The following is a 27,343-nucleotide window of genomic DNA, read 5'->3' as shown; positions in this document are numbered from 1 at the left end:
TGCTGCTGTTGCTGTTGCTGGTGAGATCTTTTGGCGTATTCTCATGACTTCTTCACCTTACCATTCATTGCCGTAGATGCTGTGCGTCCACCAACTGCCGCTTCGGCAGCATGCGTTGCCACATGTTGTATACCCTTCTCCATGCAGCCCTGATATATGGGTTTCATGAACTGAAATCGGGTTAGTAACAGCAAATCAAATTTAAAAAAAATTTGAAAAGGCCAAAGAGTAAAAAATATGAATATGAACTCACATTATCCCACATAAACGTCGCAAAGTCATCCAATTTTACACCAAAATCACCCATTTCACCGCTGTACCTGTTAGTGGATATTTTTGGATTTATAACTATTATTATTTTACTATTCAGCAAATGTTAGAAACCATTCACGCTTGTAACGGTGATTTTTACCTAATATAAGCCCACAGCGCCAATGTTAATAAAGCCACACCCATTACTAGATTACAGAAATTGGCAAATGTGTAGAGCCCTACTAGACCAAATATTCCACTTAGTACATAACAGATCACTGCTGCGGCGAAATACACGGCCGGCGTGCGTGCAGCCTTGAAAATGTTTTTGCTCTCATTGTGCGATTTGTAAGTGGCATAAGAATCTTCCAGATCCACATCCAACTGTTGACGGAATTTCTCGGAGAACTCTTCACCTCCCATTTTTCGTTTAGATGCGAACTATGTATACAAATCATGAAATGAGTATAAGCAATAGTGTGTGTATGTGTGAAGTGTGTGTGTATGTTGTTTACTTGGAATAATGCCTGATCCTTGATTCGGAAATGTTCTGCATCCAGATGTGCTGTGCTTAAGTACGGCTTAGTACCGCCACAAACCTCCTCCATCAACTGATTGTAAAGTTCCTTCGCTGATGCTACGGCTGTCAAGTGATTAGCCTCAGCGGTGGCCTAAAATGATAAATAGTTGCCAGTAAATCAATGTTGCCTCGGCACGATCAAGCGAATAAGGAGTTTATTTATATTTGATCACGTCACTTACCACTAGCATGCTCTTCGGCTCGGGCAACTCATTGCCCTTGTAGATGCTCATGTATGACTGGAAGTACTGTATGAGGTCGCGTGCACGCACCCGTTGGCCGCTAATTTCTTTATATACCAGATTGTCTGGTGACAGTAACATTGGCACAAATGTGCGCAAACTTTGTTTGAATTCAGGCGTTATATCCTTGAGACGACCATCAAATTTGGGATTAGTTGCTACGCTTAAGCCTGGATGTGGCATTAAGAAACATGCCACTTCCATGAAACAGGAGGCAATGTGTCGTCGCAACGACTGCAATTCCGGGTGCTGTTTGTCTGACACTTCTAGGCGGCGCTTTAGTATCTTATCGCCACCTAAAGCCCCATACTCAGCTTCATATGGAAAACTCCAATCGCGCACCAGAAACTGTAGACGTTGAAACGGCTTTTTGCCGGTGTCGGCCAATGCTAAACGGCCATATTCAGTGAACAACTGCAAATGCTGCAGATCGTCTTCCTGTATGTTTTGTGACAAATTATATATCTGAACGGAGGAGACCATTGTGCTGAGTGCAAAAACGGTAGCACAATCGCGCACTGTACTTTGACTATCGAATGCACCTTGTGTGTCGAGCAAAATGATGGCCACCTTATCACCGTTTGGGTAGTCGTGCAGGAATATTTCGGACCACATTAAAATACCTGTGGTGTCACGTTCGGAACCACCGCGCCACGAGAAGCCTGTGAGCGGTTCGTGATCATCGCCTAGCCAATCGGTTACCACATCATGGCGCACATACTACAATGGAGAAACAGAAGAATGCTTATGGCATACGATGCACTGTACACACATATATATATAAACATACGCATGCAATATACGATCGATCTTACTTTGGAGTATAAGTAGCGCAGGAAAAAGTCGAGTAGAAAACTTTTGCCTTTTCGAAATGCGCCAGCCACCGATACGACACAAACGAAGCGATCCTTCACCTCGTCACGCATCAGCACTTCGCTTAACGCATCTTCGTTCAGCACGAAGGTGTGCTCCTCCGATGTGTTTATTATCTGCACTGCCACTCCAGGCATGCTCACGGCTGTGTGTGTACGAATGTTACGGACTACAGTGACAGCTTTGCAAATTGACAAGTGTGTGTCGCGTTTTTGTTTTTTTCAAATATCTCACGATGGGTTAAGCTGAAAGAGAGAAAAAGCGAAATTGTTATTTTTTACTGCATGATTAAATAAAATTCGGAATCAAATGAAATTTAATTAAATATTTTTTTTTTGTTTCCTGCCATTTTGGAATTTATGTTGCTAGACTGGATTGAAAAAAAGGGGCAAAATTCTACCCCTACATTTAAAGTTTATGTTGAGAAGATTTCAGTACTATAATTTGTTTGTTTTTGGTTATTCTTAAAAACGATATTTTTTAATTTGAATTTTAACTTCGCTATTTGACATTCGATCCGATCCAAAAATACGTCTAATACGACTATATATCACACTTGAGGAGTTCTATAATTCGCTCTAATTCCTTTTTGTTAATCTTACTTGTTTATATATGTAACAAAAGTTTAAAAGTAAAGTTTTAATGAATTAGTAAAAGAAAAAAACCTTCGGTGTTCTCATGAACGAAGGAAATGAAATAATTTCAGGCCAAGAATAAGTAAAAACTACTTGGGAAAAATATGTGGAGGGGTTATTTAATGATGAATCCTGGCAAGACTTCGATTTGAACATTAAAAATGATATACGAGGTGTGCTCAAAAAGTATCGCGAATTTTGTGTTATTTCAAAAATTATTTATATATTTATTCATAAATATCTATTTTGTCCCCTTCAAAGTAGTCCCCATGAGATATTATGCACTTGTGCCAACGTTTTTCCAATCTTCGAAGCACTTCAAAAAATCATGTTTTTATCTTGTTCAGCTCCTCTCTCGATGCCGTCTTTATCTCGTCACCGTAGCGTAGTGTCGTCCTTTCATGGGCCTCTTCAGTTTCGGAAACAAGAAAAAGTCACAGGGGGACCAGATCTGGGGAATACGGTGGCTGTGGCATCATTAGTGTGTTGTTTTTGGCCAAAAAGTCGCGCACAAGCATTGATGTGTGAGCAGGGGCGTTATCGTGATGCAAGAGCCAATTTTCCTTCTTCCACAAATCCGGGCGTTGCTGGCGGAATGCTTAGCGCAAATTGCGCATAACTCCATTGAGATGATTGAGCTTTGGTTTCCACGTCATAACCATAAACAACAACAAACGATTCGTCACCAGTTATGACCCTCTGGAGCAAATTTGGGTCGTCGCGGACAGGGTCCAATATCTCATTGGCAATATTCATGCGATGCTGCTTTTGGTCGAAATTCAGCAGTTTCGGTACGAATTTTTGCGGCGACCCGTCTCATGCCCAAATCATTGAAAAAAATCGAATGGCACGAGCCAATCGATATGTCTAGGTCTCAGCAACTTCTCTAACGGTGATTCGACGATTAGCCAATACCATTTTCTTCACTCCATCGAAAAATTTGATCTGTTGTTGAAGTGCTCGGGCGTCCGGCACGCTTTTCGTCATTCACATCTTGTCGGCCTTCTGAGAACATTTTGTACCACAGATAAACGTTGCTTTGGTCCAAAATAGCTTCTCCGTATGACACAGTCAACATTCGGAATGCATCCGCGCACTTAATTTCGATTTTCATACAAAATTTGATACAGGTTCTTTGATCCAACTTTTTGAATAGGTAAAAATCGAAGACGAGCCGAAACACGCGCAAGCAAAGCAGCTGTCAACAATTAACTGAACATTCAAAATGGCCCAACTTGTTTGTTTTTTGTTTGTTAACAGTAAAAATGGCCAAACTCGCCGGCATGAGTGAGAAATATGAGTACCAAAAATTCGAATATATGTAACCCGCGAAAATTCAATATTCGCGATACTTTTGAGCAATTTTTATGTATTTTTTTTTTTTAATTTGTTAATTTGTTGTGAATTTTGTACACAGTTTAGAGCTTTGAGTTATATGTTATTTCTTGTAGAATGCACGATACTTATGTATATAAAAATATAAAAGAAAAATTAAATACAAAAAAAAAAATAAAAAATTAAAAATACAAAAAATTAAAAGTTGGTAATTCGTCGCGCTACTACTATTTTGAACACAGGGAGTGCATACATATAAGGTGTTTTTTTAGCTGCATGAGATCTACAGATATCGATAACTATGGTTTGGCAGCTCAGAATGGCAAACTCTATTGACATTTCTGTTCAGTAAGTAAATAGTAAAAAATTGTAATGATCGAATGGAGCATGTAACTCTTAGCCACGGCTGACATATGCCGGGTATCAAATTCAAAAAATAAATGCCATGAAATTATCTACCAGACGATAATTAAAAAAAATTAATTGCAACAATATTTCTCTTTTGTATTATTATATTAATTTGGGGGAAAAGAAATCCATTATTTTCTCGGTTCTCGTAAAGTATACATAGATCAAGCAATTTAAAGTTTATGCTTGTTGTCAAGGTGACATTTCACACTAAAAAAAATCTTTTTTTTTTTCATTTGTTCCATTCAGTTGTGAGTTCAATTTTTCTTTAATGAAGGCGAAAATGCATGCCAGGCCGCTGAAATTGTGAATAATGTTTACGGTGCTGATATTGCAACAACTAATTACGCGCAATTTTGGGTTCGTCGATTCCGTTCATGTAGTTTTGATGTTAAAGAAAATGTCGATAATGTCGAATATGCCGGTAAAATCACAGAAATAATCGAAGTTGACTGGCATGTTTAGTAATCATAGCATCGCCCAGGACCATAAAACAGTTTTAAACCATTTGCACACAAATTTTACGCAAAAATAATGGATTTCTCATTCTTCAATCTAATATTAAGTCTTCAAGCTCTTAAAAACATCCGATACATATTTAGTCAAAATTTGTTATAAACTGAATAGATTTTACCTTAAGCAACACTTTTACAGCTCTTGTTCTCAATCCTAATTGGGAATATAATTCTCTTGAAAACATTTTGAAATGATTAAGCCTTTTGTTTATCAACTCATAAATGGATTTTTGAAATCCACATAGCAAGGGCTAAAGAAGGTTAAAATCAAAATGAATTTTTGCAAAAAGCAGGAAAATTAATATTTTACAACAGCAATAAATAACGTCTGCAAAGCGAAGTGCTGCAAAAGGCAAATTCTTGGCAAGCAATAGGAGCGCTGAGCGAAGGCAAAGAAAGCAAAGACACAAAACCATGTGAAGGTGCCAAAAATGCAAACACAAATAAGTCAAAATTAAAAGTTTAAATGAAAGCATAATTTCAACGCAACGCAGAGAAATGCTGTGTAGTGTACTTTTTACTTTTTTAAATTTTTTTGTTTTTTGAAATTATTAGAATCCAAAAATAAATTTTTTAGGTAGCTTGCATTCGTCATAGGCGGCCGTCGTAGTGCCGTCGACAAACCAAAGCGATGTGATGCAAAAGGCTAATACGAATAGAATGTACATATGTACATGCTAGGGCAGAGGTAAGTGGCCGGAAAAAAAGTGCAGCTATAAAATGGAATTTCCACTGCAAATAGAATGAACGGCTAAAAGTTTATTTAAAGTAGAAGTCATTGACAGGTGAATATGAGCAGAAGTGGATATGTTGGTATGCTAGAGTCTGTGCACCTGCAGCTGTTCTGGTCTTACCATAAACGTATTACACTCATACAAATGCACGTACGTACATGTGACAGGTACACAAATTCATATGTTGCATGCATGCTGCCGTTATAGCCAACGGGTTTATGCTTGCGACACACATCTCAAAATTAATCACCATATCACAATAACAACTCATACGTTTTGTAGTTGATTTGCGGCAACAAATGTCAAGAGACTCATTTAGTCACCACCAAATTTATCAAGCACCTTTAGCAAATGCAAATATGCTCACAAATTGTTTTCGATCTTCACGACGACGCCGTTGCGTTAAGCAACAATTTCACATATTATGCATATATTTTTTTACAAGTATATTGTACTTGATTGGGAACAGTTTTGAGTGAAAAACGGCGGAGAACTTTGGCTTTTCGACATCAATTAATTGAGCAACAAGTCGTTCGCTGCTATTAAATCACGATTCATTTACTAATAAAAATTACTTTGGTTCATGACGTTTGCAGCAATGAAATGATGTAAATGTAGAGTGAAATACTTATTAGGGATAAATCTAAACGATATATATGTTTATAAAAATTAATAGGGCGTCTAGTCCAGATAATATTTTTGCTTAGAACTCTGAAAACAATTAAACTTCACTGGCAAACATATTTAAGTCTTAACATTTTTGAACTTGTTTTGAGTCTTTTCTTCATATACATATGTATCATTTTTTTGTATGATTATTCTTAACCATGAAATCACCGTCTTTGCACTTCACAACTTTGAACTTGGAACGTAATTTCGTTTCTTTTCAAGGACGCATATGCTTGAAAGCACCTCAAAACTTGAGGTTTTAACCGAAAACTTGGAGTAATATTAACAGTAAAATAGAAAAAAAGGGAAAAATAAGAAAAACCAACACACTTTCTTGTACACAATATACGAATGTTTTACAGTGAACTGTATAAATAAATATATAAATAAATCGCTATAAACCAAAAGCGGTCACCACACGCAGTATAATTATAATTAAAAAAAAAATAATAATAATAATAATAAATAATAATAATAATACAAATAATAACAAAAATAATTAAAAAAATAAAAACAACAAAAAAAAAATAATAATAATAGTAATACTAATAACAATAACAATAACAAAAGCAACTACGTCAACAATATTTGTAAACTTCGTAGTAGGTTGTCGCAGTTAAAGCACAAAAACAAGAACAATTAGCAGTCCGTTTATGGAAAATTATGCATTTACTCTTGTCCATCGTGTTCTATCACTACTAAGTAAGTATTTACCAGCGTTCGCGTTTTTCGTTTTTCGTTTCGTTTTTTGGAAAACGACGGATTTAATTGAATTAATTAACCGTCACCGCACGCAGTCGGAATACTACTCAATAGCACCAACTCTGCTCGATTCAGCACAGCTCACAGATTAGTTTAGTTCACTTGACATCGAAGTGATTCGGTTCTATACACGACAATCTTCAAATGATGTAGAGTGTCATCGTTGCCTGTTCTCCTGTACTCGTATAGAGAATGAGTGCTCAACGGCAGAATGTTATGCATAAAAACTCGAGCATTTGTCTCTTCCATTTAATAGTACAGCAAAGATTCCGAGATTGGGGAGAAAACCAAACACAAAAAAAAAGAACGAAGTCACAAAACCTGCTTATATCGATAAAGTATAAAAGTATATAAAATGATTACATCGACGATCTGTTCGATTGAAATTTTATGTTTTTATAGTGTTTTTTCTTTTTGTCTTTGTATGCAAACGCTTAGCAGTGTAGCAAGAATGAGTGAGCTTATACTCGTACATGGGTGTTTGGATATTTCATTGCTCAGTGATGACAACAGCGGAAATAAGCAACTGGAATCAGTAGATACTCGGAGTAGCGCATGTATGTATGTGTGCTTAGTACATACCTACATACATATGAAAGTGCTTTGGAAGGTATCAAAAATAAATCGAAAACCATGCACATCTACATAGGTAACGTTAGCTTGGTTAAGCAGCAATGATCTCACAGTGATCAGACGACTGGAGGTCCCTGATTGCTAGAGTAAGACGGTGTTAGGCTTCAGATTCAGTCATGATGTACTTCTGAGCCGTAAGATTGTAAGATAATGATATGGAAAGTCGGAGCTTGCGGAGCTTGATTGTGGGCGTGCTTTTCGAACATTGTCTGTTAAGCATACACGCGGTGAGACTTGGCATTCAAAATTTTGTATCTTTAGTGCGTCCAATGGCCGGAACTTCTACCTAAAATATCTTTTGTATCCGAGAGAGACTTGGCATTACTCTCGATACACATGCCTGAAGGATGAATCAGCTATCCTGCTCTTACAGGGCTAAGAATTAAGCCTCTTGGCACTTTTTTGCTTAGTGATCGTTCAGTTTTTTCATACAACAAAAACGTTACGTTCAACGAAGATCACCACAGAGACATGAGGAATAAGATTTAAGTGAACTCTGGTTGCAGCGGGATGACGCTTTGTATGACAAAAGTCGTTCAACCTTGATAATCTCCGCATTAAGTGCGACAATCATATAATAAGCCATTTTGGTGATGTAAATTTGTTTCCACGAAGCTTAAATATCGATTTTAAGCTGACAATCTAGAAACGAGTCTCTTAACATTATATTTTTTGCATTTTTTGTTGTAAAATTTCGTTGTATGCTCCACAAATATTTTTTCTAAAAAAATTCTAAAAATATTGAACGGGGTTTTTGTAGCATTTTTAATAAGATACCCTTTAATAGAGAATTATACGAATATAAATTGCACTAACTTTTTATCGGTCTCAAATTATTCTGTTTGGTTTGCGTGCGACTCTGAATCAAGACTTGTTGAAAATTTTAAAGTTATCAAATAAATAATAACATAAGTATGAGAGTCCTTTGAAAAGTCCGTGTGCAAAGTCATAGAGATGATCCTGGGCGCCAGCAGGTGATGTTTAGTTTGTAGCAATTCTTTGGAAAACACACCGCAAGTTTCAGCCAGATCGGTTATTTCTTTGTTTGGCATTCGTTTGAAACGGGGAAGTCGGGTGGTTTTTCTTTGCGATCACAACGACGCACTAGCTTACGCCTCAGCAGTTGTATCGCAAAATCAATGGAAATAAAGTTCCAACTCGTTTCACATCCGTCTACAGGGTGAAAGATATGAACGATATTACCTATTCAAAACACCATAACTTTTTTGTGTGAAATTAGTTTTTATTGATTTCAAAGACAAAATTGTTCAAAAATGATTACAATTTTAACATATATTTACTTTAGCACGATATGACCACCTTTTGCCTTGACTATAGAATTCAAACGGTCAAAAAATGAGTTGCATGCTGCACGAATGTGATCTTGAGGTATTTTGGCCTATTCTCGTATAGTCGCTCTTTTCAGCGCATCCATACTGGCATATTTTTTGTCCTCACCTTGCTCTCCAAAATGGACCAGATGGAATAGTCCATCGGATTTGCGTCTGGCGAATTCGAAAGCCATTGTGTGGACGAAATGAAGTGTGGAACATGATTTTTTAACCATTCTTGGTTCACACGAGCTTTATGAGACGGTGCGGAGTGCCGTTGGAATGTCCATGGTCTACGACCGAAATGTTTGCGTGTCCACGGCTCTAAAGCAGCTTCTAAAACATTTTCCCGATAATAGGTCGCATTCACTTTGACGCCAGGTTCGATAAAAACAATTGTAGAGCGTCCATCAGCGGTCACTGCGGCCCAAACCATTACTTGCGATGGGAAATTGCTTCGAGTGGCCATACGTAGGCTCAAATTCTCGTATCGGTCAAGTAAACACGATCGTTTTGAGTGTTTATGAACTGCTCAATTGGGAAATCTTTTTCATCAGAAAACAAAATGCTAGGAAATTCGCCACGTTCGTGCAAGCGCAACAACTCTTTTGCTCTTTCGCACCGAACTTTTTTTTTGCTGGGGTAAAAGATCGTGTGCTTTTTGGAACTTGTAAGCCTTCACCTTGAGCTCATTTTTCAATATGCGTCGAATGCTGTCTTGCGATATTTTCAGTTCTATGGCCGTTTTTCTTCCACTTCGACGTGGATTTCGTTCAAGTCGAGCCATCCCTTTCCGCCTTCATTTCTGGCGATGTTGCGGTTTTTTTGGTCCACCTCCATAGCGTTTTGCAATGCTACCAGTATCATTGTAACGTTTTATAGTGCGATACACAGACATTTTATTCACTTTGAGGTGACTGAGCTCACGAAGAATGGCTGGTTGTGATTTTCCAGCAATCACCCTATTACGTTTGAATTCCATCACAGAAAAAAAAATCAACAAAACTGAGACGCAAATGCTTTTGAGGCTTATAAACAATATATTTGAATGTCATTGGAAAAATTTTGACGTTGATGTAATGAGCTGTTTTACAGATACAAGCAGTGTGAAGTTGGTAACACTTCATATCGTGCACCCTGTATTCTCTAGACTTGACTTCCTCGGATTTCTCGGACTACTATTTGTTCACCAATTTGAAAATAAATGGCAAGCGAGAAAAAGATTTTATTCAAACGTGAATTTTAATTAATTTAATTTAAAAACAAAAAATTTAGTTTTCGAAATTATATTTTAATTAGTCTCCTTTGACATGAAATTTCAATGTGGAGCGGAAAAGACGATACGGTTTGGGTTCAAATGCATTAAAAAACTCTCTAATTTTTAGCATCGCGATCCATTCATTGCGTTATGTTTTAACTAATTACTTTATGCTTTATATACTTAATTAAATTTCCAAAATAGGTTAATAACAATAATAATACCCTTCGAAAAATATATGGCAGTAGTTAATTAAAAATGCAACAAAGTAGTGTTTTTATATGCAATAAGATGGACACGAATTACATCATACCTGTATCCAACATTTTCTTTTAAATCTAAAATCGACTAAAATAGTTCTTGCAGGGTGACTTTTTCACATCAACTGTTCCCAACTGGCGCTGATCTCACACTCTCAATACTTCTGCGCGCTCTCAGCCAGTCAGAGATGACTGAGGGTGCCACATTGACTTCTGTGTATTAGTCAGCAATGGCTTGAATGATTTTTAAGCCGGGCTAAGGTAAAACCAGGTGAGGCCCCGAAGCGATTGTGTGTAAAACAACTAGCAGAAGAATATGAAAATGAATATAAAGTAAAATGAAAATAAAACATGTTCATTCCGATCGTGAGGTGAGCTCAACATCGATCTCTTTTCTGTACATGCATGTTAAAGGTTTGTGGTGGCACGTAAACAGAAAAATATGAAAGTAACAACGATAGATAGCCAACGTTTGGTCACTCTGCAGCCAGTTAGTTAAACACAGTTTTTGCTTTTCAATTCGCCTTTGTCACTTGTGAAATGTTCGTGTCGTTTGTGCGACGAATAAGTGAGTAAACAACTGAGCGCCGCTTAGTCAATTCGATTATGCTGGTAGTGTGTTTAAATGGAACGTTACTGATTGCTGATGCTCGCTAGATAGTCTACGATGAAGCAGAATACTTGGCGTAAGCACGTCAACTATTCCGAATGCGAATTTCAACAATAAAATATAATAAGGAAAACAACGTTGGAGAAAATTTAAAACATAATTCAAAAGTCCAATAAAAGTAGTGCAAGATTTAATTAGTGAGCCAACGATAGAATAAAGCTCAGATATAATCGAATTTGATAAGAGTAAAATAGCGTACAGACCGACGAGGGTGGCACCCTGAACGCCAAGCGCATGGAGCATTTAATTAGTCACAATCCAGCAATAGAGGCAGCAGCAGCAACATCAAAAATGTCAGTAACGCCGTTAGAAGAACATCGTAAAACGCTGCGGCCGCAGTGTAGGAAGAAAGCCTATAACAGCGGCCACCGCCCAAGTAACGCGTGGAGTCACACCTGGCGAAGCAGCAGTGGCAGCAATAGCAGCACGAACGCTAGCAGTTTAACGCACTTGTTTACCTTTCGTTCTGGCCACATATTGCGTTTGGCAACGTTATTTTTCGGTACATTATTAACGCTGGTAAGCGCTCAAACTACAGATCAATTGCAAATTGTGCCGATCGCTGGTGATTCAACATTTTTCTACGTCGGTTGCTATACTGCACGTTCAGACCTCTTTAAGGAATCCATATACGCGAAGACACCGCAGTCATGTGTTGAAATGTGCGAACATCAAAAGTTGAGCTACGCTATATTGTCTGCGGAGCGTTGTTTCTGCACGAACAATGTGATTTCGAAGGATCGCCAGGATGACAATCTTTGCAACACTCGTTGCTTAGCTGACAAATCTCAGTACTGTGGTGGCGTCGGCGTACACAGCTATTATTCAACAGTCTGGGCTGCAGAGACGGCACCGCGCAATTTACGTGTGGCAAACGTAACCGAGAACACAATTACAATTGCTTGGGATATGCACGTGTCCCCTAGCAAAGTGTTCGTTGCTGGTGTGGAGGCCACAGCAATCAATCCAGTGAAAGAGATTACGAATTTCCTCATACGTACACATGTACTTCACTCGTATTCAACGCTACCCTTCTTCCCCCAACCTGAATTCATTGTGCAAAGCATGGAGACCAGTTTCGAAATTACTGACCTACATCCGGCTACTGAATACAACATCACCGTTGAAGCAATGTGCGCTCAGGATGTGTGTGGCAATGGCTCGTTGCACGCCAGCACCGAGGTCGGAATACCGAATCCGTTGCCACCACAGCCGCGTATTGTACGCACAACTGACTCCACTATGACTATAGAAATCGCGCCGCTACGGAATGATAACGGTCCACTAACTAAAGTGTTGGTTATTGTGGAACGCGTCGATGAATCGTTGAGTCAACCCTTCGATACCGAGCTTTTGGGCAGCTGGCAAAAGGCGCAAGAAGATGGCTTACCGTACTACATAGCTGCTCAATTGGATTACAATGCACCAGAGGATAATCGGACAAGTCTCTTTATTGTAGGCGATGGTAAACGTTATGGACCCTATGTCAATATGCCATTAAATGCCACCGGGGCCGATATACATCTCAGTTTGGGCGTGGTAGGTTGAGAATTAATTACCAACGTTAATACAAGTATATACTGATCACTTTATACAAATTTTCCTCTTCATCAGGTCAGCACATTAAACGGTGTAACAAAGACCCTGTATACTCGTGGCTCTCACGAGCAACACTCAATTACTTTGGACAATTTTACCTACGCTACCTTCGACTCGGGCCGTGCTTCGATTATTGCACTGACCGTCACCTGTATTGTGTTTGCAATTTGTTTGGTACTCAGTGTGTTCACTTATTTTTATTTGCGCTATAAGACCTGCCAGGCGCGCAACGTCATGAATCGCAATGCCCACGAGATGACTATGCAACAACCGATCATCGAGCGCGAGAACAATGGATTTGTGGTGGAGGATGAACTACCCCCTGCTGAGAATTTCCGCCAGCAGCTTGATGTGCTCATCTCGACTTTAGACGCCAGTAAGCGTTTGCCTCGCAATGCGCTGCGCATGAATGTTAATGATATCTTTGCGGAGGGTCGTTACGGCGAGGTGATTACTGGCAAATTCATCTCTACCGCGCTGCCGGAAGCCAGTGCCGACTGTCAGCTGCATGTGCTAGCATTGGACGAATTGCAGGGCAAAGAGCAAGCACATCTGTTGCGCGACTTCCGCAATCTTTCCAAGCTGCAGCGGCACGAGCATTTGCTTGATTTTTACGGCATCTCAGCCAGCTCCGATTGGTTCTATTTAGTGTTTGAACATCAAAATGTAAGTTTAAAACGACGACTTATAGAGAGCCGCCGTGTACCTAGTTCAGCGCCCATGCAACGTATTACTGCTCTCTCTGAGGAGCTAGTACTGCAGTGGATATACGAGATAGCCAGTGCGTTGGAGTATCTCACCAGTTGCAAAGTAGTGCACAAACAATTGTGCTCACATAATATTTTCGTCACAGCCGATGCCAAATTGAAGGTGTCCTTATTCGGCCCAATTCCGTACGTGCAAAACCAAAAGAAAGTCGACATTACCCGTTGGTTGGCACCGGAAGCGTTACGTTATCAACATTTTTCCGTTAAATCGGACGTGTGGTCATTTGCTTGTGTCGCCTGGGAGTGTTGCACCTTGGGCGGTACACTATATTCTAATATAAATAATACACAACAGCTGCTCGACGCAATTAAGAGCGGTTCACGACCCGCACAACCGACATTCGTCTTTCAGGATTTGTACCAACTGTTGCTCAACTGCTGGCAGTTAGAGCCAAGTGAACGTATCAATTTCGACGAGATCGCGTACAATGTGCGTCAGCTGATGACGTCACCACGACACGCGTTGTGCTTTGATCGAGCGACAGAAATGCCCGGCAATAATGTGCTCGACACACTGCCATACTACATGCCAATGCTGGAAATGCTCAACTAGGCGAGCTAGACAGCTGTAGCCGCTGCTGACAGGTTAGAGAGCCGCATTGACGAAAGACGAAAATAAAGGACAGCCTGTTTAGATTCAAAGGTTTATTTTAGCAATGCCGGCAGACAATGAAGACGAAATCACAAATTCTGGTTCTCAAATATGACCAAAAAGCCCTTGTGTGTCATTAAGTAAAATCTATTGTTATTTACAAAAATAAAATTAAATTTAGTTGTAGATTTATTAGCGCAATGAGTGAATTGCTTAATAACTATATTTATATACATATGTATGTATCCTAGCTGAAATTAAGATATGCAAGTGTTCTCAGTATAAAATGTCGGTATTCTGATTTGCAACAGATTTAAATATACTATTTATGATTAATGTAAAACCAAATACCCAAGCAAGCGAGGGAGAAATTTGTAAAGAAAAAACGCAGCTTATAATAAAAAAAACCTTTTTTGAAGACACTTGAAAGGAAGATTTCTTTCATTGGCATATGTTTTCTGTATATATAGGGTGTATGCCACCTGGTATTTTTAAGAAGAACTACAGAACTTCTATAAAAAAGTACACAATCTTTAGTATTACTTTATTTCTATGTATGAAATAGAAGATACTCTTTTTCAATATTTCAATCATAAATACATAAATGATTTTTAAATATAATTTAATCTAATAAGCACTAAAACGATTATCACAGAATACATTTGAATCTATGTATTTGTTTTATTATATTTTTTATTTTTTTTTACTCGTGAATATTTTTTTTGCTTAATATTGCCTTTAACTGGTGGGATCTTAACCGAATGATGGACTTGAAATTACAATCTCATTTCTATGAAACTTTGGTTAGCTAGCGTGTGTGTTTATATTTGCCATCCATTATTGGGAAATGGTTCTTCCTAATAGTTTAAAATTAATCGAAGATAAAACAAGAAATGGGAAAACGAATTTCTAGAGCGCCGTTTAAAAAATGATTGTTATTACTGGCGATTGAATAAACTATTAAGATAATCTTTTGCTGTGCTCTCACGGCACGTAATTCGCTAGGTAATTCGCGAATTACCCTATTTCCACGGCGCATTCGTATGACAGCTCTCCATATTGTTCTTGTTCTCTGCTTTTCATTGATATTATTAGCTTTGAATATTGATGAGAAAACGTAAGTTAAAATCAAGATTTTAGATCATTTTATAGTTCACACAAGCTTTCCAAAGGTCTTACTTCCTTCTCGGTTACACTTTTAGAGTTTAATTATAACTTTAACTTAACAGTACTTTGAGAAGATTCAGTTGCTTCAATAGCTATAGCAGCTCCTCATGAAGGTGGAACAGTTCTTCAGAAGACAATGTGCTCCTGTACAAATCTTGAGGTATTGAACAATCTCCTCTATAAAATTCTTTTTTTATTCCATTATTAAAATTAAACATTTTCTGGTTATTACTGAAGATTCTTTTGGGTTTGACAGCTAATTTCGATAGATTTTCAAAACAAATTAGTGAAGACAACGATTTTTCGTAACTCGTAAGGTGATTGAGACAGAATTAATTGCAAATCATGGTGAAAAGATTTCAAAGGTGGGATCTTTAACAGACCGTTATTCGGCTCTGAGTTAATTTTACAAAAAAACTGAGAATGTGTTGGTGATATAAGAATAAAATCAACCAATGACACTTCGTTGCCGTCTGAGCAGCGACTGATTAGACGAGTGTGTGAATATGCGTGAAATGATCGTGCAGAGTTCGGCTGCCGAGTCCCAAGTGTCGTGGGGACTCGGCAGCCAAACTTCCCCTCACAATTTTCTTTTTCACCATAGTGAAATAGCAAACCTGGTAATCTATCAAGAATGATAGAAAGAAGATTGCGCCCATCAGAGAGTACGTGACGTCACGTTTGCTGAGTTGTGCAGTATTGCCAACCATTTGCTCTCCGCAATAAATTTAGTGCTTTTTTATACCGATTATGCGAAAATTTTTAAGTTTCGTGCTTGTTTTTTTTTTTTTTAATTTAAAGCTACCGAAACCTTAGGTTAAAAAAAAACTGTATTATTATACAAAAGAAGGCTAAAAAAGGCCACTCTGAGAAGATTTTAGTGCTAATGACAATTAGTTGGTTTTTATAAAATTTGATATTTTGAAAGTGTGAATTTAATTTTTTGCTCCTTTTAGGGTTATGGAAGAATATTAAATGTCCCTCTCTCAACTCTTCTTAAGATTGGACACTTTTTACACATTTTAAAAGGAGTTTGAATTTACTGAATGCGGATTAAAACCATAGAGGTGTAATCGTTTCTTCCGGCCATCAATCCTTAGTGGGACATAGGGCATCAAGAGGTGTATTCATTATAAAAATAAGCAACAAAATACCAGAAAATACTAAAGAAACCATACTGACATTTTTACAAAAAGAGTACCTTATCTAGTTACATAACCTCAAATATAGCAAATAAGTCGTTCCCTTAACAAAAGAGTCTCGCTTGACAAAAATAACTTATAAATTAAATTGTACATAAGCATAACACATTTATTAAAAAAAAAAACGCACATTCTAAAGACAATTTGTTACGCATACAAAATTCTTTAAATGATTCAATAAAAATTTGTTGTGTTATTTTCTTTGAATTGGAATTTTAGTGCGTTTTTATATCCAAAGGTAGGCAATACTGCAGTAGCGAGAGAGAGATTTGACTGCCAAAAGCAGAACAACACCAACAACACCTGTAATCGCGGGCAATGCCACCAGATGTTAAAAAAAGTAAATCTAAATAAAACTAAGTAAATTATTTAACTAATATAAAAAAATGTATATTTTACATAATTATAAACATTACTTTTAATTAGAACAGGCTAGAAATATGTCATGGAGAAAGAACTAAAACTCTCAGACTAAATAACAAAAAAAAAATGCTAAATCAAGTTACGAAAATGGCAATCTGGCCATACTGGAGCTAAAATCACGTAACTCGTTGTCAAATTCGCTGAGAGCAAAGTAACGGGACCACGATAGGCGCCATCTCATTATTCTTTCCATCAAATGAGGTCATTCGCTCTCACAATTTTTACCTAATTTGAAGGGTAATTGGGAAGTGAAATACTAATAAGAGAGCGAATTACGTGCCATCGGAACATTATAGTAATATTAATATAGGCAGAAGGTGAATTCGCCATAAATCCTCCGTTATTTGAAAAAATATAATAAGTCTTTGTAAACTTGCAAAACGATGGCAAAAAATAATAATTTTGTTTCTGTGACATTAGATGTTAGTTGTTTTGATTGGCAGCTTATCCCACATCTACACCTTCTACTAAATGTGTCTTAACATCCGTCAAATTTCTCTTTTGATTTTGTCCCATTTTCACATGTGGGCATCTTGCTGTCTTAGCATTTCATTTTCAAAATGGCACCGAGCAAATCGGATTCGCGCATGCAAATTGGGTGGTGAATTTAAATTGGGCTGTCAAATTACGAAAAAAAGCTGATGTTTAAACAGTGATGGCAAGAAATTCGGTAAGACAAATATGTTTTAACAGCGAAATTTGCAGTTTCCACGTAGCATTTCTGTTTCAACAGGCTTTTTTTAACATAATCTATAGAAGGTGTAGATGTGGGGTAACTGACAGCAGATCTTCCGAAAAACTTAAGTAAAAGGCAAGTGACAGATGTTCGCTTACCGCACATTGAAAAATCATTTCCTAGCCATCTACTGTTTTTAATTTTGTGTAAGCGCTTAATCAGGCATTAAGAAAACGACCCTAAGAATGAGATGTTCAAATAAATGCATATTCTATTGAGTACGTGCAGACATAGGTACATACAGACTTAAGTAGTATATTGTATCAATGCTTGTTGAACCTTATTCAACTGAGAATTACTTTATTTATTTACATAGGTAAACATTCGTAGACATGTACAAGCGCACTAAACTTGTAAACTTGTTGTTGTAAACTGCAAAAATATTTTTAGAAATAATTTAGTTATATACAAAAAGCAAATTACAATTGCTTATTGTTAAACTTGTGTAATATATTATAATACAAAATATATTATATATGGGCATCTGCATACAGAACATTGTTAAATACAGCGGTGTGCGATAAAACAGGACCACATGCTGTTAGGCTTACGTGCACTTATGCACCTAGGTATTGTAATTTTCCTCACGTAACTGCTGTATGTAACAGCATAGAATAGTCGGGATATATATCTAAATATGCTCAGAATAATGATAGGAGTCGATTTATCACGATAACTCGAGCGAAAATTAATACATACATATATATACTTCACTGAAACTTGGTACATATGTTACTCTTTCGCCAATGTAGTTTGGCATTAAAAATAAGCGCTATCGATCAATAACCATGCCCACCTACCAAATAACGACAATCTTTAAAAAGAAAAAAAAGCGATATTTCTTTACAAATGATGCACCCAAGAAAAAAAAATACAACAGAAGCCAATTTTGAAAAATGGGCGGGGTCATACCCACTTTTGGGTAAATGCGTATATCTGGATAACAAATTCGTCCAAACTTGGTACACGTTTTACTCCGCATCTCATTCAGATCTGACATATTTTATTGGAATCGAATAAAAACCACGCCCACTTTTTACATAGTAAGACTAAATTTCCGTCCATTGGACTAATATTATATTACAAACTATAACTTTCATATCCTATGAGTTTGTTTGATTCCAAAAATTAATAACCAGCGCAAATTAAGTTTGCGCGCGTATATGAAATTCGATCCGGACGGAATTTAGCCTTCCTTACTTTGTTTTGCACAAAAATTCAAAGTCTCCCCTAGCGGAAGTTTTGTATAGGGTTTTTCAGTAAGAGCACTTCAACTTTTGAACTTTTTTGAATAAAACACACACGGTTTGACTTTTTTAACAAATTTTTTTTTATTATCGAGTTTGAACATATACATTTAAGTATGAAATTCGATTTCTTTTGCATGACCACCACGTGCACGTTTTACGAAGTCCAATCGTTGAACCCAATTTTCGACCACTCTTTTGCATAGATCGGCCGAAATTCCAGCAATTTCGCGTTCAATATTGGCTCTGAGCTCACAAATCGTCGCCGGCTTGTTACTGTAGACCAATGACTTCACATAACCCCAAAACGGGACGGCTTGTTAAATGGACCGTAAAATGGCCGTAATGCTCTTAAAGTAGCAGCAACAGAACGATTATTTTCATAAAAAATTTGCACGATTTGCAATTGTTGCTCAAGTGTGTAGCGTTCCATGATGAAATGTATACTAATGAAGTTTACAAATGACAAGCGAAAAATAAAAAATATTGCGTCGTTCGCCCTCCCTATCGGAAAAAAGTTGAAGCGCACCTATTAAAAAACCCTAGATAATTCCGGAACAATTGCAATATGGTTTTAAAAAATATAAAACACAATCAGAACTTTGCGCAATATACAAAGCGCTGTATAGTTATGTAACGGGTGTTTCTTTTTTTTTAAGATATAGAGCTTTTGTTAAAAATAAAACACCAAGCCAATATTTTCTAAGCAATGTAAATACCACTTTTGCACATAAAAAGCCATTACGTTCCCATTTTGGCTTTACAGTCGTCGATCGCAGTTGCTTTATCAGCATAGACTAGTGTATGATCGTACCTGCACAAAAAGTAGTCGGAAGGAGCCAAATCACGAGATCTAGATGGTCATTTGATACGAGCCATTTCTAGAGACTATTTAAGTCAACAAACGTTCGCTATAAAATTACGCTTTGCATGCTGTAGGCCAAGTTGTATAACCTAGGAAAAAGATGAATAGTATTGACTTCGGAAGCCAAGAAATCACGAAGCGCCCATTATTAATAATAACGGTGCATCCATATCCGGTTTTGACTAAAGGCTAGTTTAACTTCAAAGCAGTGAAATCTCATCAGCAACATGCGTTTATAGGGGTGTAGGTCAAGATCTTTTCTTAAAATATTCCACCTAGCGGACTGGCATATACCGAGTGGTCAAATGGACAAGTTTTAGATCTCGTTCATATGCGCTTCTACAGCGATATTGCTGCACAGCTCATGTTGAATATAATCAACAGGAGTGAACCCAAACATAAATCGATCCCTTTTATTGCTAAAGACTTGACCCACAGAACGAGACATTTTTCTGTGACGTTGCATAATTTGCTAAATTACAGAACAGAAATATCAAAAGCCTGTCGTCATACGCCGGCAGCTAAAAACAAACACCCGTTACAAATATATATACATACTTGGACGAGTGTGTTCAGAATAGCAAATATGAATAAGAGCGGCACAACATCTACGCTCCTATCTACGTACGTACGCAGCATTATTTAATGTTTTGTTGCAATTCAAATACTATTTTGTGAATATACAATATTCCCATGGCTTAGCTCACCGAACAATATAAAAAGTATTACACACGATTCACCTTAGAAAAACAATTCAACTGAACATTTTATTTCACATCGCTAACTAATTGAAGCGATGGCCGTGTTTAATCAAGCGATGATCAACGATCGACTGCAAAGTGATCAGCGTTATAAGGCAGGCCATAGCTAGTAGGATATATGTATGTGCGTACGTGTGCTTGTACATACGTGTGCATGCAGATATTTTGAATGAAACTGCGTGAATTGAGTGAAACAAGCATTGGCAGAGCGTTAAAGAGAAATGTGAAAGTTCCGAGGTGGAAAGCCACAACACAACCACAAACTAATATCTACGATTCAGAATGCATAAAGACATGAATCGGTAGGTGAGATCGTTCTGTCTAACAAATATAATTTCTCTACGGCGGTGCAAAGGTTATTAGTCAATAAAGGTCCCATTATGGTTTAACATTGGCTACTACGTATGTATGTATGTATGTATGTATATACATAAATGAGTGGGCAAAAAAAAAATTGGAAATCTCGTATGCACTAATACTCGTATATAAGTACAGTGGCTCATAGAAGTATTTTGCATAGTCCCTTTCTATGTACGAATTCTAAATTTTTGATATATTAAGGGGTTAGGCCACTCTAGGATTTTCAAAATATCGAAATTTTTTTTTTTGCTTAAAAGATGCTTTAAACTCTTTAGAATATAAAACAAAAAGTCCTATGCGTGAAAAAAATGTTTATCTCTAATATTTCGCACTTTTGCGCGAGCGCCTCTGACGTCTCTGAACCGACTATTCAAATTTAAAGCGTGTTTATCTCAAAACGTGATTTTTCAAAACGGCAAGCAGCATAACACAAACAATTTTTAATATTTTCACTTGTAATTGTACAAGGATCTTTAGAACATTATTCCGCACTGAAATACGTACGGATTTTTTTATTAATTAATTAGAAAAATTTTTATAAACAATTAACGGTTCCATTTTAGACGAAAAATTCTACTTTTGACTTCAAACATCTGCAAAATACACAAATTTCAATATTTCTAAAATCCCGTACGTATTTCTACAGCTATACTCACGTCGATTGAGAAGAATGTTTTTAATTTGGTTTAGGTGGACATTTACGTCAGTTGTACTGCTTGCCGTGAAGTGCCTTTTTCGCAGGGCGCGTTCAGAGATTCACTCCAAAGGCGCCATTTTGTAATATTTTTCAATAAAAATATTTGTAATTACACTTAAATACATGCTTAATAATATACTTAAAAAGTTTTTTCCTGGCACCTTTCTTTCAATGTAAAAAAAATCCTTCAAAAACTGCTTTTTTACAGTAGCTAGAGTGGCGTAACCCCTTAAGAGGAATTTACTTTTTTAAATGCGTGCTCTAATTTTTGAGCATTTCCTTGGCGTGATAACTGCTTAGGCGATTTTGACCGAGTTCAACCAAGCGCGCCAGTACTTTCTTTCTCGTGCTAACCGGCGCCAGTTGGACACACCAAGTTCTTCTCCGCCTGATCTTCTCAACTCAGAGGAGGCCTTCCTCTTCCTCTGCTACTACCAGCTGGTGCCGCATCTAATACTTTCAGAGCCGGAGCGTTTGTATCCATTCGGATGATATGACGCAGACAACGTAACCGCTGGATCTTTATTCGCTGAGCTATGTCTATGTCATCATAAAGCTCATTCAGTACATCATTCCACCGCCTGCGATGTTCGCCATCACCAACGTGCAAAGTACCAAAAACCTTCCACAGAATCTTTCTCTCAAACACTCCAAGGGACGCCTCATCGGATATTGGCATCGTCCAAGCTTCCGCGCCATAGTTCAGACGGGGATGATGAGAGCCTTGTAGAGTGTAGAGTGTTAGTTTTGTTCGTCGAGAGAAGAATTTACTACTCGATTGCCTACGTAGTTCAAAGTACCACTTGTTGGCAAGTGGATTTTGGATTTCAAGGATATAAAACGAGGTCGATCCGTAGTCTCATAGAATCGACTGTCATGGGAACGATGGTCGTCGTATAGTATGGCGGAAGTCAAATGAAGAGCTGCGAATCAAAAACTTGAAATTCTCTGTTAAGCGCTGCGGAGGTTCTGTCATCGTTTAGGGTTTTATATCACCTCATCGAGTCGGAAAACTAGTTTTTATAGAAGGGTACGATGGGTAAGCATCTTTCTTTGTCCATTGACAGGGAAATTTTACATTCCAGCGCAGAAAAAGTGGGTATATCTATGAAGAAGGTTTTTATTTCAACATGATAACGGTACCAAACATATAAGCTTATGACAACAAAATGAGAATACTCTGCAACAAAAAGAATTTGCAAACATCTCCCCAAAGTTCTGACACAAGCCTTACAGAACATTTTTAGACCTATCTCGAGGATAAAACCCAAAATTTCATCAAAAAGTGATCTTAAGGTTGTTTTGCTCGAGGAATGGGGGAAAATACTTGCCAAATTCAGTAAAAAATTAATAAAATCCATGTCAAGGCGCTTGGAGGCTGTACATAAAAATAATGGGATATTTATACAACACTACTAGTAGAAAGCAAAATACTTTTGTGGGGAATTAATTCTGATTTTTTTACATATTGTTAAGCTTATATTAAAATAAAAATTATCTTCGCGTTTTGCTGAATTAATTATGTAGTATTAATCTATAATTTTAATAACAGATATGAAATAAATTATAGATCACAAGTAAAATACTTATGTGAGCCACTGTACATACATATATGAAATTGTATTTTTGCGTTATCAGGGGTGAATGTGTTATTTAGCCGAGCAGCTGGTGTGAAATTATACCACTTATTTTGATATTTTTCCTATATTTTGAGTACGTGGTTATTAGTCTCGTACCTATTTTATAGGCAAATTTGAGTTTATATTTCCAAAAAAAAGTATATCAAAGCGAGAAAGAAATAAATACACCTGTGTACACATTGCACTTTTCATGAATTATCATTTTGTTTATAGTTGGGCTAAGCTTGTTTTCATCACCAATGAGGCTATGAGGACTCTTAATTTAAATGTGGATGGCAGTAAAATTCGAAGAAGAGCTATAGAAAGCCATTGAAGAAAGAATACAACAGCGAAAAATCTGTTGCATAAAAATGTTTTATTCACTATTTTCATTGAATTGATTAAAGTTTTGGTAAAAGACTTCTAACAATTATTTTATAGATTGTGTGAAATAGATAATGTGAACCAAGGGGGCTAATTATTAAAGGTGGTGCCACTAGAGCAGCAAAGAAGTAGACCACAAAATCAGCTGCTTTAAAAGACTACTGCTTCGAAAATCTTGTAACAAAATTTATGGCAGTACTAAGTAGCATTAGTAGAATCGGTTGGTGTGTGACCTTCATTCGGTAGTGCCTGGGTTCGAAACCCGTTGTGGGCCCGAAATACTAAAATTATTTTTTTTTTTGACTGCGGTCGCTCATCGGAAGGAATTGTGAGTACATTTCCGTCATGAAAAAGTTCTTCACAAAAAACCATTTGCCGTTCGGAGGCGGCGTAAGACTGTAGGTCCCTCCATTTGTGGAACAACATCAAGACGCACATCACAATTTGGAGGTTGTACTCGGCCAAACAATCAACAAAACATCAAAAAGCCGTATATTCTAATAAAATGGCATCTCCTGTGAACATACAAATACTTGTAAACAAACAATTTTTACTTGAAAAGGAAATAAAAACTAAAATAACTTTATGTATGAAAACGATTTTCCATAAGTCCACGTAAAGATCTAACGGGCGGACAATTTTTTCTCTGTTTTGATTTGCAACATTACGAGCACTATTCCACTTTCGCTTTTTAATTTTAAATGTTTTTATTTTTGAAATAAATTTCCTTATAATTTTTTTGCGCTATTCAGTTGTTACGACAAAGGAAAATAAAGAAGTAGTTGTTGTTTTTGTAATAGCATAAAATATTTGCCATCTATTTTTATGAAACGCAGCTGAAGTGACAGTGTTTGGTCGAATATAAATACGCGTCGTTCCGGTGATATAGAACAAAGAATCGTGGGAACGCAAAAAATAATTTGTAGCCTTTGCCTTAGTTTATAGGTAAAACAATGCAAAGGTTTGTAAGCCAAATCATTCGATGTATAAATATTTGTTTAAATGATTACGTTATATTATATATTATATTACGGAAGTTCACACACGGAGCAGGCTTACATTATAATCAATAGCATCTTGTGTTATTGAAAGTGATAAGGGAAGGGACGGTGTATGTATATAAATAAAGATGAAAAGACACTAATCAAATTTCAAACGGAATCAAATTTCAAAAGAATGAATGAATGAAAATGATGTATGCACTTCGATCTTACGGTTTTTTGAGCCCTGCCCTCATCACAGTACCTCATCCAAACCCAGCTCTCTGTATAAACCTAAGATAGAGCTGAGATAGACTGAGTGTGTGTGATGCGTGTGACAAATAATTATGCTTGCGATTTAGTTTATCAACATAGAAAACAATTAGCAACCACAATAGTTTGATGAGAGAGAAAGTGAAAAAAAAACTAACGAGCAAACTAAAATTTTAAAATTTAAAAAAAAAATTAAGTGATTTCATTTGAGATTGAATTTGATTATATTTTGGTTTTATTATTATGTATACATATGTGCATGTGCATTTGAATTTGTATTACATTAAACATTGTTTAATTTGAAATTAGTTTGTACTCATATTGCGTTTTTTGCTATCAAATAATAAATAGAATTTGTATTTTAAACATTAATGAATTAAATAACGATATTTAAATAAGCGGACATCTCTCATAAACGGTAAAAAAGGCTATGCATACATACATATGTATGTACATAGGTAAGTAGAAGTGGCAGTCGGTCTCTAAATCGAATCACTTACACCGTTGCCGATCCATTGTGATAACATACATATGTGTAAATTTGATTAAAAAAAATAAATAGCTTCATTATTGTATAAACCTGATAATATATGGTATACCTGAGCTATACCTAAAAGCTTTTTAACTCAATAATATATTTTGCTGAAAGACCAACAATTTTAATGATAGAAGTGCACAACTTTGTTGGGAATTGGACTATTTATAGTTCCACATATACATACATAAATAAATAAATAAATAAATAAATAAAAAGTAAAAGATTTAAGAAACCTTTAACATACTCGTGCATATGCACTTAGAAAATTGCACATGCATACAAATTACATCACATAACAGGTATGTACTTATACATACATTGATGAAAATTTCACATTAAATGATCTTACAAAATATGAATTATATCTGCATAAGCATGTAGAGGCGAGTACGATTAGATGGCGCACAGGTGTTGAATGTAAATTGCACAAAGCTGATACGTACATATGTACTGCGCCAATGAGTTATTTCATGTATCGCACATTATGTTTTATGTAAACACTCGCAGTGGGAAAATTTGTGCCACGAATATATTATAAAAACAAAATTTAAACGATTAGTCACATACAGTAAAATTTTGAAACTAATTGGCTTTTTGAACGATTCATAAAATATTTGATTTTACAGGAGTGCTTTTTTGTGTTGTTTGTTTTTTAAACAGAGGAAGCAAAAACTTATGATTGCGACGTAAAGTCAAGAACTGAATTTATGGCTGTATTTTAATATGGGAGTTGTTGTACACGAATATTTTGAGTCTCTAATTTATTTTATTAATGTGCTCGAAGTAGAAGTCATTCATAGACGTGGAAGTTTTTAACCTCATCTCTTTTTCAACCTTGAATTATGATGGAAATATACTCGAACTACTGTAAAGCGGTCAACTCTATGTGAAGTTTTATAATGAAAAAGCTCTGGCCAGCTTCTTAGCGATGCACTAGCAAGCTGAATCTGAAAACAAACATAGCTTTCTGTTAAAAAAAACCAGTTAATGTATTTCAAGCAGTTTCGAAAATAATTTGTATATTCATAAGTTGTATATTCGGCTTTACTGGAATGAGGTAACACCGTCATTTAATTTTTTTATGTTCAGCTACACGCGAAACTAACTTATCAGCATTTATTTCAATGTAACTTAACTGTTGATTAATATGCTCGAAATATATGTACGTATACGACTGTATTTGGGTGTCGCTCTAAAACCTGCCTCAACAATATACTATATGTAATCAAGACGTTTCGAAATGTGATTATTCAAGCAGCTACCCTAGGTAAGCAACACTCCCTCGTCCAGTAACATCTCACAAAAATTGAAAAATCAAACAAAGGCGCTATATTGACACATTTTAATCTTATTATTATGGAATGTAAGATCACAATTTCTCTCAATTTTAATATTTCAATGTAACAGTTATGTATATTTTTGTAATTTCCTACTACTGCTTGTGCTTTTTGATGGGAATGTGCATAACTTGGCCTAGTGCTGCTCTCGGCAACGAATCCTATGTACATAGCTTGCTTGCCCTATTACCCTGGTTGATCTTTGATCATATACCGCAAACCGGGCAATAAACGCAAACCCAATTGTCATGTGAATCATTCGATATAGTTTTTAATATTACTGCTTTGTCCAGGTTCCACGACTTGCACATTTAACACTTGACCACGAATCTTTATACATACTACTTAGAATACTGCTGAATTTTCTATAATCACATTTTTGCACTTACATATTTCTTTTGCGTTTCAGACTGGCCTTATGCACCCAACTGCCCAAGCTTCGTTTCGCTTGCAAATATTCTTTTTCTATTAATTTCTGAAATTTGCTCGCAAAATTTTGTGTTTTTCTTTAAACTGTCGTCGATTTGTAGTTTTTTGTTGGCTATTGACACTCTTTTCCATTAAATGCTTATTGTTTTTGTTGCATGCTTAAGTACAAATCGTGCGCAAGACCGAGATAACACGATTATTGGAGACACA

General features: G+C 36.6%; 2 protein-coding genes across 7 annotated transcripts; one reads left to right on the top strand and one right to left on the bottom strand.

The window, feature by feature from the left end:
* LOC129235683 (atlastin) lies at window positions 1-27,343 on the bottom strand. 6 transcript variants are annotated; one of them, XM_054869664.1, is made up of 7 exons: window positions 27,094-27,343; window positions 1,890-2,192; window positions 1,015-1,794; window positions 768-923; window positions 413-693; window positions 254-320; window positions 1-170 (listed from the first exon to the last, which is right to left on the bottom strand). In XM_054869664.1, exons 2-7 carry the CDS (start codon window positions 2,082-2,084, stop codon window positions 42-44), a joined length of 1,608 nt encoding a protein of 535 aa, XP_054725639.1. In that variant the 5' UTR covers window positions 2,085-2,192; window positions 27,094-27,343; the 3' UTR covers window positions 1-41. The 6 variants fall into 6 exon arrangements, with proteins under 6 accessions (XP_054725639.1, XP_054725642.1, XP_054725643.1 ...); XM_054869667.1 differs by lacking the exon at window positions 27,094-27,343 and adding an exon at window positions 25,811-25,913; XM_054869668.1 differs by lacking the exon at window positions 27,094-27,343 and adding an exon at window positions 25,717-25,779.
* Window positions 10,897-14,544, top strand: LOC129235682 (putative inactive tyrosine-protein kinase Wsck). Its single transcript, XM_054869663.1, has 2 exons — window positions 10,897-12,696; window positions 12,772-14,544. Exons 1-2 carry the CDS (start codon window positions 11,392-11,394, stop codon window positions 14,074-14,076), a joined length of 2,610 nt encoding a protein of 869 aa, XP_054725638.1. The 5' UTR covers window positions 10,897-11,391; the 3' UTR covers window positions 14,077-14,544.

This window comes from Anastrepha obliqua, chromosome 1 (genome assembly GCF_027943255.1).
Source record: "Anastrepha obliqua isolate idAnaObli1 chromosome 1, idAnaObli1_1.0, whole genome shotgun sequence".
NCBI lineage: Eukaryota > Metazoa > Arthropoda > Insecta > Diptera > Tephritidae > Anastrepha > Anastrepha obliqua.
The sequence above is the reverse complement of the archived record's forward strand: the minus strand, read 5'-3'. Positions and strand labels throughout refer to the sequence as shown.